This window comes from Hylobates moloch, unplaced genomic scaffold (assembly GCF_009828535.3).
Source record: "Hylobates moloch isolate HMO894 unplaced genomic scaffold, HMol_V3 SCAFFOLD_5, whole genome shotgun sequence".
Lineage (NCBI taxonomy): Eukaryota > Metazoa > Chordata > Mammalia > Primates > Hylobatidae > Hylobates > Hylobates moloch.
This window is the reverse complement of record NW_026652280.1, coordinates 133,016,063-133,030,025: the sequence shown is the minus strand read 5'-3', so window position 1 is coordinate 133,030,025 and position 13,963 is coordinate 133,016,063. Positions and strand designations below refer to the sequence as shown.

The 13,963-nt window shown below is 46.8% G+C and overlaps 1 protein-coding gene and 1 long non-coding RNA gene across 8 annotated transcripts in view; one reads left to right on the top strand and one right to left on the bottom strand.

Moving 5' to 3' along the window:
* Positions 1–13,963, bottom strand: part of BCAR3 (BCAR3 adaptor protein, NSP family member) — a 284,920-nt gene that overhangs the window by 21,617 nt on the left and 249,340 nt on the right. For all 7 annotated transcript variants that reach the window (XM_058439562.1, XM_058439563.1, XM_058439561.1 and 4 more), the window contains 3 exons: positions 8,759–8,887; positions 5,476–5,918; positions 514–617 (listed from right to left, as the gene is read on the bottom strand). In XM_058439562.1, coding sequence (XP_058295545.1) covers positions 514–617; positions 5,476–5,918; positions 8,759–8,887 — 676 coding nt within the window. The remainder of the gene's footprint in view (positions 1–513; positions 618–5,475; positions 5,919–8,758; positions 8,888–13,963) is intronic.
* Positions 8,462–13,963, top strand: part of LOC116469753 (uncharacterized) — a 17,521-nt gene continuing 12,019 nt past the window's right edge. Inside the window, exon 1 of the long non-coding RNA XR_004248338.1 lies at positions 8,462–9,002. This is a non-coding gene — a long non-coding RNA (uncharacterized LOC116469753). The remainder of the gene's footprint in view (positions 9,003–13,963) is intronic.

Genomic DNA, 13,963 nt, shown 5'->3' with positions numbered 1-13,963 from the left:
AAACAACCCCCCGTCCTACTAATGTAACTGCTTAGTAGGTCTCCCCACACCCCATACCTTATCACTCTTCCGGCCTTGAAAACAGAATGGAGAGGAAGGGGAGTTGGCCTGGACAGCTGTTCTGCCAAGAGCCCCAGGATCCACCCACCCACCTGGGAAAAGGGAGTAGGCTCATTTGTCATGAAGACCACCAGTTTTCAAATGAGCTTGAATCAGAAAACCTGGGCTCAAATCTTGGGTGATTCTGGACAAGTTACTTAACCTATCTGTGCCTCAGTTTCCTCAGCTGTGAAATGGCAATAATCATGCCTACCCTGAAGGCTTGCTACGAGGCCTAAAAGCTGGCATACGGTGTCTAGCTCAGTGCTTCGCCGCCGGATATAATTCTGCAAACCCATTCCCCTCCAGGCTGCAGGCCTGAGGCCTTGTGTCGTTTTCGAATGGGGCAGGATAACAGTCTGAAGGAAACCAGGGTCACACTGACGTTCTCCCTGAAAATTCCCCGAAACATACCAATCGGCAGGTAGCTCTCTGACTGGTGGGCTTTGAGGGACAAGGTTCTTCTGTCCTGCATGTGATCCAGGCAGGCTGGCTGGCTACCACTCTTTTCTTTGTTTCTGAAGTAAAAGACAGATAGGACGGAAACATGTTACTAAAGTGTAAAATAAAACCTTTGGGCAATGCCACGGGAACTTAAACAAAAAAAAAAAAAAAAAAAGAAAACTGCTCAGAACGAGAGTGTTACAGCATACCCTAAAAGTAAAGGGATGTCCGCTGGGAAACAAATTACTGATGGGGCGATTAATAGATGACTGTGTTGTGTGCTCCATCCCCCTGTCCCCATGACCAATGCAGCTGAGTCCTAGGATGCCTCCTTTGGGCCGTTCCATCCCGTTGAACAGAGTAGGGTAAAAGTTTTACGATACTCCCGGGAAAATCTGATGAGCTGGAATGTGTACTTTTAACAGAGCCTAAAATTACTAACAGGCCCAGAGGGAATGGCTTGCCTAATATGCATTTTCCACATGCCCCATAGTGTTGCAGTTAGGAAGGAAGCTGTGGGGAAACTTCCATTTTGGTGCAAATCTCAGCATCCCCCAAATAACCTGCAGGACTGCCTGGGGAGGCTGCCATCCCCAACCTCCTGGCTACTCTGGGGGGACCCCCACACAGCCTTCTCCTGATAAGCTGGGAAAAGGCACCGGCATGGTCACCAAGCAGCAGTTGGGAGGCACAGTGCGTAACCACACAAGGAAAAGGTGGAAGGTAACTTTCAACACACTCGCTGTTATTCCTTCTGTCCCTTTCTAATTCAGATTGGGAATTTCTCCAGCACCAAGCACCAGAATCTCCCTAGCTAGAGACGGAGGCACTGCACCAGCCAAGATGTTAAGAACTTTAATTGGCCTTCCCATAAGCATAAAACATTCTTATGTTACAAAATCACGAAGTTCTTTCCTACCTTTACAAGCACCAAAGAAAAAACAAATCAAAAAACCCCCAAACTCCGAGGAACAGAGAAATTCCAGCAACTTTTCGAAGATAAGACAAGACCGAGGGCAAATTATAAAAGGAAATGACTCCCAAGAAGTGATATTTAAGCAGTGACCACTGCGGCTGGACTCCAGGGGCCAGAATGGCAGAGCGTGGAATGCAACCTGCCTGTGAGCACACACCTTTGCCCAGGGCAGGCCACCAGCCAGCCAACTAGCAGTCCCAACGTCAGGGCAGGTGGCACCTGGCCAGAGCTGCATAAGGGAGCCACTGAAGGACACTGGGGCAGGGCAGCAGGCCATGAGCCATCTTTTCCCCTCCTCCCACTTAAACATTTCTGGGCGTGCTGCCTGTACAAAGTGGTGACAAGTTCTAGGAGGATCTGCATTCCAAAGGGCAAACAGAAAAGTGGCTCTATTAGGCCTGACTTGTTGACTTAGAGACGTTCTTAGTCTTTTTTTCATTTCTTATCTTAAAAAGTTTTTAAAACCAGGATCATTCAGGGCCAACTAGAAGGCCTTCCCCACAGCAGTGGGTCTGTTATCTTGCCAAATACACTCCCACTCTGTGCATGACATTAATTCCCTGCTTCAACCATTCAGCAGCCTATCCCTACCAAAGGAAACAGAAGAAAAGGTACCCCTTCTAACACTGTAAGGGATCTCAAGTCCAATCCTATTACTATGAAAAGGAGGATTTCTAAATATCAGGTCTTGCCTCCCTCCTTGCAATTGCCCTGAGTTTTTTTGTTTGTTTTGAGACAGGCTCTTGCTCTGTTGCCCAGGCTGGAGTGCAGTGGCATGGTCATGGCTCACTGTAGCTTCAACCTCCCAGGCTCAAGCAATCCTCCCACCTCAGCCTCTCGAGTAGCTGGGACCACAGGTACACACCACCATGCCCAGCCAATTTTTATATTTAAAAAATTTTGTGGATACATAGTAGGTATATATATTTATGGGGTACATGAGATATTTTGATACAGGCATGCAATGTGAAATAAGCTTATCATGGAGAATGGGGTATCCATGCCTTCAAGCATTTGTCCTTTGAGTTACAAACAATCCAATTACACTCTTTATTTTAAAATATATAATTAAGTTGTTTTGACTGTAGTCACCCTATTGTGTTATCAAATAAGTCTTATTCATTCTTTCTAAATTTTTTGTACCCATTAACCATCCCCACCTCCCTCCCATCCCACACTCCCCACCCACTACTACCTTTCCCAGGCTCTGCTAACCATCCTTCTACTGTGTCCAAGAATTCAATTGTTTTGACTTTTTGATCCCACAAATAAGTGAGAACATTTGTCTTTCTGTGTCTGGCTTATTTCACTTAACATAATGATCTCCAATTCCATCCATGTGGTTGCAAATGACAGGATCTCATTCTTTTTATGACTGAATAGTACTCCACTGTGTATACACACATTTCCTTTATCTATTCAGCTGTTGATGGACACTTAGGCTGCTTCCAAATCTGAGCTATTGTAAACAGTGCTGCAACAAACATAGTGCACGTATCTCTTTGATATTCTGAGTTCCACTCTTCTGGGTATATACCCAGGCAGTGGGATTGCTGGATCATATAGTAGCTCAATTTTTAGTTTTCTGAGGAACCTCCAAACTGTTCTCCATAGTGGTTGTACTAATTTACATTCCCATCAACAGTGTAGGAGGGTTCCCTTTTCTCCACAATCCTCACCAAGATTTGTTATTACCTGTCTTTTGGATATAGGCCTTTTTAACTGGGGTAAGGTGATATCCATTATAGTTTTGATTTGCATTTCTCTGATGACCAATCATGTTGAGCACCTTTTCATATGCCTGTTTGCCACTGCAGTGGCATGATCTCGGCTCACTGCCTCCTGGGTTCAAGCAATTCTCCTGCCTTAGGCTCCCTAGTAACTGGGACTACAGGCGTGCACCACCATGCCTGGTTAATTTTTGCATTTTTAGTAGAGACAGGGTTTCACCATGTTGGCCAGGTTGGTCTTGAACTCCTGACCTCAGGTGATCCACCTACCTTGGCCTTCCAAAGTGTTGGGATTACAGGCGTGAGCCACTGTGCCCAGCCCATTTGTATGTCTTCTTTTGAGAAATACTCATTTCTCAAAAGAGCAAATCTTTTGCCCATTTTTAAAATCAGATTATTAGATTTTTTCCTATAGAGTGGTTTGAGCTCCTTATATTAATTTTCATATTTTTTGTAGAGATGGGGTTATGCCATGTTGCCCAAGCTGGTCTCGAACTCCAGAGCTCAGGCAGTCTGCCCACCTTAGCCTCCCAAAGTGCTGGGATTACAGTTGTGAGCCACTGTGCTGGGTCTGAGTCTGACATTCTATTCCCCTCCGGATAATAATTATCATGAGCACTTCCCTAGCACCTCCTATGTGCCTGCACTGTTCTGAGCACTTTGCATATATTAAATCACGTACACCTCAAAAGCTCCATCTTTCCAGATGAAGAAGGTGAGGCCCAGGAAGGTCAAGTCGCTTTCCCATGGTTGAACAGTTGCTCAGTTGGAGCCGGCATTTGTGCCTGGCTACTGGGTCCCCAGCTAGATGCTGACTAGCATGTGCCGGAGGCTCCAGGCAGCACACAGCTGTCATATGCATTCCACACACAGTCCTGTATTTTCCTCCCAAAGTTTTGCAGTATAGAAATGACAGTTTATGACATTTCCTCATGGACCAAAAAAAAAAACCAGTGAGTAGAATAAAATATGTTGGTTTACGTGTATAAGATTAGAAGCTGGGAGCCGGGTCAGGGCTGCTGTGTGACTGAGGGGCTGGACTGGATCTATGTCCCCAACGCCTGCCTTTTCCCTCCTTTCCTTTCCCAGTGCTTTTAGATAATATGCACAAAGACTCTGAGCTCCGTGAAAGACGGGCCCTATACAAATGCAGGCCACCGTCGCTGACATTTGACAGCTGGGTGCTTAGAATCAGTGAGGTTTTGAAGCCCTGATTTTCCACCAAGTGCCCTGAATCCTTCTCTTCCCCCATTCCCTGAGATTCAGACTACAGACCCCATGCTCTCTGCTTCTCCTATCTTAGATATCTCATCTGTTCTCACCAAGTGAACCTACTCTTTCCAGGTGGACCAAGCCCTAATTTAAGTTTTCAGCCCTAACTCCCCTCCTGGACCTCCAAACTGCTGCTGGACTGTAGCACTGTAGCACTCAACAAGCCCATAGTCTTCCAGCTCAGATGAAAAAGTGTGTTTTATCCTCCAAAGTCCCCTCCCTCCTGGTCACTCCTGTGGTCTCCAATGTGCCCTCCTCTGACTCTACCACGTGAAGAAGAATCCTGGGAGGCCAGGCTCCTACATCTCTTGACTCTCCCTGCACTCCACTCCTGCAGCCGGGGCCCTCCATGACTCACTAACTGGGTTTCCTTTCCTGTCTCACTCCTCGCCCCCAGTACATCGCTGTCCATTTCTATTCTTAGGACACTGTGTTCACTATGCTGAGTCTGTGCAGCTCCCTTAAAGCCCTGCACCTGGCATTAAGGTCCCCACGATCTAGCTGGGGCTACCTCCCTAAGCCCACTGCCACGGGTCCCTTGCACAGACCCTTTGTTGCAGCCCCACCAGCACATTCACTCCAAGCTCTTCATACCATTTTCTGTCCCCACACTTATGCCCATGCTGTGCCTCCCACCTGGAACACCCCCCGCCCTTTGCAGCATCTATCCAAATTTCCCCCAGCCGTCAGACCAGCCTAAGTCTACCCCCTTCACAAGGTCTCCCCATCAGCGCCCCCCCGACAAATTCTTCCTCAGCTCCTGTACCATTCATTGCCGGCACTGCTCAGCTGGAAGCTAATCATTCACTGCCTCGTGACAGCTATTCTGCGAAGAGTCGGCATTCTTATTAACATCTTTTATTTCTTTGTTCCATGATGAATTCTTCATCTGCCTAACTAACCTTGGGCACCCCTGGTGCCCCTCATAGTCCTGCAGAGGAGGCCCTGACCTACCTGAGGAGGTTTCCCCTGGGCAAATTCTGCTCTCGGGCCTGGACGCCACCCATGGTGAGGCTCAGCCTCTTGGCCACATCCGGCCTTCCCTCGGTGAGGCTGCCCTCCCGGGCCTGGCCTGGGGAGGTGCCATAACGCTCCTCCAGGCACCGCAGGGGCACCGTCCTGTTGATGGGCTGGAAGATGATGGCGCCACTCTGCTGGGAGATGGGCCGGCGGTTGCCCACGTAGCAGCGCACCAGACCGGGGATGGAGTCGAAGCTCTCCATCTCGAACTGGTACTGCACGCGGCTGTAGGCCTCGCTGAGTCGCAGAACTGTCCGGTTGATTTTGAAATGCTGAGCGAGGTTCTTCCACTGACAGGTCAGGACAAAGTTCCCAGGGCTGGACAAAGAGTCACGGACTAGGAAGTCGCCATCTCGCTGCACAAGGTTTTCAGACACCTTTGGGACAAAAAGGTGAGTGAGGAGTAGGAAAGGCAAATTCACATTCCTTCTAAAAGCTTATGGCTACCCACTTCTCCGGGCCAACAGAAGACAATGCTACTATGTCTCCTCTTGGGTCAGCTCTTTAGTTTTTCAAAGATCAAATTCATAGAAGATCCAATCATTCATTCAAGAACTATTCACTGACCACCTACTCGTGCCAAGCACCACTGCAGGCTCAGGGGATGCAGTGGTGACAGTGGCACACAAGAGCCCACCGCACGGAGCTCCTGTTTTTGGTGGGGAGCTTCTGTTTTAGTGAGGATAAATGACTAATGGCTATGGTACATCAGCTGTAAGGTCAGGGAAAAAGTAAACCAGGAAAGGAGGCAGGAAGTGCCGGGGAGGGGATGAGGGCTGGCCAGTAAAATAGGGTGGTTGGGGAGGTGTCACAAGAACATGACGTTTATACAGACCTGAATGATGTAATGCAACAGGAAATAAGAAATGAGAAAATGTGTGCCTGGCAGGCCTGATTTTCCCTCCCCAACAAGTAGAGTGAGGAGAAAGAAGGTATTTGTTGGTGTCTAGAAGTTGTCCTAGGGGCCCTCTCCTAAGATGCCCCTCTCCAGGCCTGGCCAGTGGGGAGGAGGAGTCCGCATGCAGGACTGGGGTATGGATTCTGGACACAGCAATTATTGGCTAGAAGGCCTGGAACAAAGTCAGGCTGGGGTCCCTCATCTTAGTTACTATGAGGGTTATGTATTTTTATACATAACATATGCAAGCGCTGGAACACACTGGATGCTCAAAAATAGTTAACTAGCATGATGCTGCTGCTTATAGCAACTGGAGAATTTATAATGCGGTGCAGCCTGGCTGTTCCTGTAGCCTGACCACCTGGGTTTGCATCCTAGCTCAGCTGTATGACTCTGGACAAATTACATAATCTCCTTGTGGCTCACTTACATCATCTGAAAAACACAAATGATAATATTACCTACAGAATCGCTACAAAGATTTAAGGGGCTAAAATGTTAGCAATAACTCGTTATTATGGTTATGGTTATAGTGTTCAGTGATCCAGTTTGGAACGATTTATCACTGAAAATTAATACTCATGCAAGTAGTAAACAAATTTAATGACCATGATGAGACGGACGGTGGTGATAGTATCAGTTTTATAATTCTGGCAATTATTCTGGGACATTCCAACATTCGATCAACAGTATACTTCTGTTAGGTCAAAATAGTAGGCTACCATGGTTACTTTAAAATTGCATCTTTGCCTTAAAAATGTTTTCACATAGAAATTGCATTTCTTAGAATTGAGCCTGTGAAAATAATTGTAGGTATGAACACAGCAATCTTAAAGGATGTTGGTCAGAGTATTAGAAACACCCTACGTGTCCAATAAATTGTGGTGTATGCATACCGTGGACAGACATACAATGTAGGCTGGTGCAGAAGAATATTCTACAGTGGGTGAAAATTCCCAGGACATAGTAAGTGAGTAGAATGGGCTACCAAAAAAGTATATGCAGTACAATCTCATAGTTTTCAAAAAGCCCGGGAGGATGTATGTACACAAAAGTATTCATCATGGTTATCCCCAGGAGAATTATGAGGAGAATTATGGATAAGAGTTTAATTTCCTTCTTTTTGCTATCTATGTTTTCTACAATAAGTCAGAATAATAATAATTTATTTGATTGTGCCAAGAAATCTACTACATTTAAAAAAAAAAAAAAAAAAAAAAAAGCCCGGGCACAGTGACTCATGCCTTTATAATCCCAGCACTTTGGGAGGCCGAGGTGGGTGGATCACTTGAGGTCAGGAGTTCGAGACCAGCCTGGCCAACATGGTGAAACCCCGTCTCTACTAAAAATATAAAAATTAGCAGGGCGTGGGGGTGGACACCTGTAATCCCAGCTACTGGAGAGGCTGAGGCAGGAGAATCGCTTGAACCCAGGAGGTAGAGGTTGCAGTGAGCTGAGATCGTGCTATTGCACTCCAGCCTGGGCGATAGAGTAAGACTCTGTCTCAAAAAAAAGAAAAAAAGAAAAAAAAAAAAAAACGAAAAAAAACTTACGACACGATGCCCTTCCCCCCAGCCCTTGTCCACACATTTCCTGTCATGTTATCCTTGGTTAATGATTGGCCAGATCAGGTTTACAATAAAAACCCAAGGGAAATTCTATGCCTCAATTCTGCAGACTTACTCTATTTTTCAATTTTTACAATATTAAATGAAAAAACATTATTCATGGCAATCACCCAAATGACGATCACAGTATATTCTGGGCCACGAGTCTGTGGTCATGGGTTTAATTCCCTTTCTTCCCCACCTCTGGGTCACAGGATCCAGTAGGGAAGCAATGGAGAGTGTGAATAACTGCCAGCTCAATGAGGCAGAGGCAGCCTTGTTGGTCTGGGCCACCCGCCCTCTCTCCTCCTGAAGCTAAGCCACTGCCTTGAGAAGGAGGGGCTGCAAATGGTCTGAGGCTGCTGGCAGCTGGCCAAGAGTTCAATTACCTGGGCCACAGCCCGCCCTCCTAGTTCTTCCGGTTACTGACCCTGTGGCTGCTGCCTCCCACAACTCTGTGCTGGCAGACCTCAGGAGCACTGGCTGTCCCTTCACTTCCTGAACATGTGGATGTGTGCTTTGGGTTCTTGACCTCAGCTCTTCCCAAGGTCTTCTTAGAGAAGGGTCTAAATGAAGTCATTTTTAGAGTATTTGTTTTTGGTTACACAGGAGCTTCCTCCCATGTGGCCTCAGAGTGGGACCGTGCAGGTCATCAATCTGTACATTGCCTGAGAGCAGCCGTGTGTGCGCTGGAAGGGACAAGACCAGGTACCTGTCGGGGGATGCGGCCGTGGTACCAGGCATGGCTGCGCAGGTCCTCGCTGCTCAGCAGCAGCTCCTCCTCCAGCTCCTTCTTCAGCTTCTCGGGGGTCCTGTCCATGATGTGCCTCTCCTTGGAGAACTGCAACACAGAGTCAACCATGAGCTCCCCCTGCCCAGGCCACACCAGGCCATGCCAGCTGGAGGTGACTGCCTGCTTCACTAATCCAACCAGTTATGCTAAAGCCTGTGTTCAGGTAGGGGAGCCTGGATAATGATTACAAAGAGCTGTGACCTTTCGTTTCTCCAGCCGCAACCATGTAATAAAATTTTCACCTGCACTTGAGGACTATGGTAGGAGAGTCCACCAAGAGGTTCCTTTTACCAGTCTACTCAAGCAGCTGGGCAGGAAGGGCCAGAGAGATGTACAGACAGCAAGACACAGCAGCCCAGCCTGCTCTCTTCCCAGCAGGGAGCTTCCTCATTCTCCTTCAGGACTGTCCTGACATAGTGTGGGGAGGGCAGCTGTTCCCTTCTGGCCTTAGATCTTGGGCCTCTGGGCAGTGAGGCCCAAAGCACAGTCCTTGGGCTGGTAGCGATGGCCCTGACTTCTTTGCTGTTGGTAAACTCATGTTCAGGAATTGAGTCAGTCTTTAGAAACTTTTAGGGCAAATGGACAGAACGACTTTATGTCTTTTGAATCTAATAACAGAAGTCTATGTCCTTATTTCACATTTCTTTTTTTTGATTGTTTTAATTCCTGAACATGAGTTTACCAACTTTTTGAGACGGAGTCTCGCTCTGTCGCCCAGGCTGGAGTGCAGTGGCGCAATCTCGGCTCACTGCAAGCTCCGCCTCCCGGGTTCCCGCCATTCTCCTGCCTCAGCCTCTCCGAGTAGCTGGGACTACAGGCGCCCGCCACCACGCCCGGCTAATTTTTTGTATTTTTAGTAGAGACGGGGTTTCACCGTGGTCTCGATCTCCTGACCTCATGATCCGCCTGCCTCGGCCTCCCAAAGTGCTGGGATTACAAGCGTGAGCCACCGCGCCCGGCCCTTATTTCACATTTCTAATATTTCATTTTTATGACAGATAGGAAACTGAAACAAATTTAAAAAGACAACCCTGGTCCTTCACCTCAGATGTCTGAGAATCACTGGTCTGTGGCATTGCACAGTGGCCATGGCAGTGAGTGCTGGGTGGACAGCAGTGGCTCCAGGTTTAATTTAGAACCATGCCCACTTACAACATGTGAACTGAACCTGGAGACCTGCCCAGTTCCCAGCAAGACCAGGCTTGCTGACCAGGAACCGCTTGCTGAAGGTCCCATGAGCAGAAAAAGACTGTGTCCCTGTGGTTTTCCCAAGTTTCCCAGCTTGCCCTTCAAACCCCCATGGGAGCCACAAAATTATTACTTATCACACTACTTTTTAAAAATGTTTATTTATTTTATTTTTTTTGAGACAGAGTCTCACTGTGCTAGAGCACAGTGGTGCAATCTCAGCTCACTGTAGCCTCGGCCTCCTGGGCTCAAGCGATCCTCCCACCTCAGCCTCCCTGGTAGCTAGGACTACAACAGGCACGTGTCACCATGCCTGGCTAATTTTTGTAATTTTTTTTTTAGAGATAGGGTTTTGCCAGGTTGCCCAGGCTGGTCTCAAACTCCTGGGCTCAAGCGATCCACCCACCTCAGCCTCTTAAAGTGCTGGGATTACAGGTGTGAGCCACCATGCCCGGCCTATTACACTACTTTGCACCTCAGCAAAGAAATAGCTCCAAATCCTTTTCCACCAAACAACAACAACAGGGGTGGAGCCCAGATGGCCGAATAGGAACAGCTCCGGTCTCCAGCTCCCAGCCCCAGCGACACAGAAGACGGATGATTTCTGCATTTCTGCTTGAGGTACCGGTTTCATCTCACTAGGGAGTGCCTAACAGTGGGTGCAGGACAGTCGGTGAAGCGCACTGTGCGCGAGCCGAAGCAGGGCGAGGCATTGCCTCACTCGGGAAGCGCAAGGGGTCAGGGAGTTCCCTTTCCTAGTCAAAGAAAGGGGAAACAGACGGCACCTGGAATATCGGGTCAGTCCCACCCCAATACTGCGCTTTTCCAACGGGCCTGGAAAACGGCACACTAGGAGATTGTGTCCCGCACCTGGCTCGGAGGGTCCTATTCCCACGGAGTCTCGCTGATTGCTAGCACAGCAGTCTGAGATCAAGCTGCAAGGTGGCAGCGAGGCTGGGGGAGGGGCGCCCGCCATTGCCCAGGCTTGCTTAGGTAAACAAAGCAGCCAGGAAGCTCGAACTGGGTGGAGCCCACCACAGCTCAAGGAGGCCTGCCTGCCTCTATAGGCTCCACCTCTGGGGGCAGGGCACAGACAAACGAAAACTCAGCAAGAACCTCCACAGACTTAAAGGTCCCTGTCTGACTGACAGCTTTGAAGAGAGTAGTGGTTCTCCCAGCACGCAGCTGGAGATCTGAGAACGGACAGACTGCCTCCTAAAGTGGGTCCCTCACCCCTGAGCAGCCTAACTGGGAGGCACCCCCCCAGTAGGGACAGACTGACACCTCATTCAACCGGGTACTCCTCTGAGACAAAACTTTCAGACGAACTATCAGACAGCTGAATTTGTGGTCTCACGAAAATCCGCTGTTCTGCAGCCACCGCTGCTGACACCCAGCCAAACAGGGTCTGGAGTGGACCTCTAGTAAACTCCAACAGACCTGCAGCTGAGGGTCCTGTCTGGTAGAAGGAAAACTAACAAACAGAAAGGACATCCACACCAAAAACCCATCTGTACATCTCCATCATCAAAGACCAAAAGTAGATAAAACCACAAAGATGGGGAAAAAACAGAACAAAAAAACTGGAAACTCTAAAAAACAGAGCACCTCTCCTCCTCCAAAGGAACGCAGTTCCTCACCAGCAACGGAACAAAGCTGGATGGAGGATGACTTTGATGAGTTGAGAGAAGAAGGCTTCAGACGATCAAACTACTCTGAGCTACGAGAGGAAATTCAAAACAATAGCAAAGAAATTAAAAACTTTGAAAAAATATTAGAAGAATGGATAACTAGAATAACCAATGGAGAGAAGGGCTTAAAGGAGCTGATGGAGCTGAAAGCCAAGTTTCGAGAACTACGCGAAGATTGCAGAAGCCTCAGTAGCAGATGCGATCAACTGGAAGAAAGGGTATCGCTGATGGAAGATGAAATGAATGAAATGAAGAGAGAAGGGAAGTTTAGAGAAAAAAGAATAAAAAGAAATGAACAAAGCCTCCGAGAAATTTGGGACTATGTGAAAAGACCAAACCTACGTCTGATTGGTGTACCTGAAAATGATGGGGAGAATGGAACCAAGTTGGAAAACACTCTGCAAGATATTATCCAGGAGAACTTCCCCAATCTAGCAAGGCAGGCCAGCATTCAGATTCAGGAAATACAGAGAACGCCACAAAGATACTCCTCGAGAAGGGCAACTCCAAGACACATAATTGTCAGATTCACCAAAGTTGAAATGAAGGAAAAAATGTTAAGGGCAGCCAGAGAGAAAGGTCGGGTTACCCACAAAGGGAAGCCCATCAGACTAACAGCTGATCTCTCAGCAGAAACTCTACAAGCCAGAAGAGAGTGGGGGCCGATATTCAACATTCTTAAAGAAAAGAATTTTCAACCCAGAATTTGCTATCCCGCCAAACTAAGCTTCATAAGTGAAGGAGAAATAAAATACTTTACAGACAAGCAAACGCTGAGTGATTTTGTCACCACCAGGCCTGCCCTAAAAGAGCTCCTGAAGGAAGCACTAAACATGGAAAGGAACAACCGGTACCAGCCACTGCAAAAACATGCCAAATTGTAAAGACCATCGAGGCTAGGAAGAAACAATAGCAACTAACGAGCAAAATAACCAACTAACATCATAATGACAGGATCAGATTCACACATAACAATATTAACGTTAAATGTAAATGGGCTAAATGCTCCAATCAAAAGACACAGACTGGCAAACTGGATAAGGAGTCAGGACCCATCAGTGTGCTGTATTCAGGAAACCCATCTCACGTGCAGAGACACACATAGACTCAAAATAAAGGGATGGAGGAAGATCTATCAAGCAACTGGAAAACAAAAAAAGGCAGGGGTTGCAATCCTAGTCTCTGACAAAATAGACTTTAAACCAACAAAGATCAAAAGAGACAAAGAAGGCCATTACATAATGGTAAAGGGATCAATTCAACAAGAAGAGCTAACTATCCTAAATATATATGCACCCAACACAGGAGCACCCAGATTCATAAAGCAAGTCCTCAGTGACCTACAAAGGGACTTAAACTCCCACACAATAATAATGGGAGATTTTAACACCCCACTGTCAACATTAGACAGATCAACGAGACAGAAAGTTAACAAGGATATCCAGGAATTGAACTCAGCTCTACATAAAGTGGACCTAATAGACATCTACAGAACTCTCCACCCCAAGTCAACAGAATATACATTTTTTTCAGCACCACACCACACCCATTCCAAAATTGACCACATAGTTGGAAGTAAAGCTCTCCTCAGCAAATGTAAAAGAACAGAAATTATAACAAACTGTCTCTCAGACCACAGTGCAATCAAACTAGAACTCAGGATTAAGAAATTCACTCAAAACCACTCAACTACATGGAAACTGAACAACCTGCTCCTGAATGACTATTGGGTACATAATGAAATGAAGGCAGAAATAAAGATGTTCTTTGAAACCAACGAGAACAAAGATACAACATACCAGAATCTCTGGGACACATTCAAAGCAGTGTGTAGAGGGAAATTTATAGCACTAAATGCCCACAAGAGAAAGCAGGAAAGATCCAAAATTGACACCCTAACATCACAATTAAAAGAACTAGAAAAGCAAGAGCAAACACATTCAAAAGCTAGCAGAAGGCTAGAAATAACTAAAATCAGAGCAGAACTGAAGGAAATAGAGACACAAAAAACCCTTCAAAAAATTAATGAATCCAGGAGCTGGTTTTTTGAAAAGATCAACAAAATTGATGGACCGCTAGCAAGACTAATAAAGAAGAAAAGAGAGAAGAATCAAATAGATGCAATAAAAAACGAAAAAGGGGATATCACCACCGATCCCACAGAAATACAATCTACCATCAGAGAATACTACAAACACCTCTATGCAAATAAACTAGAAAATCTAGAAGAAATGGATAAATTCCT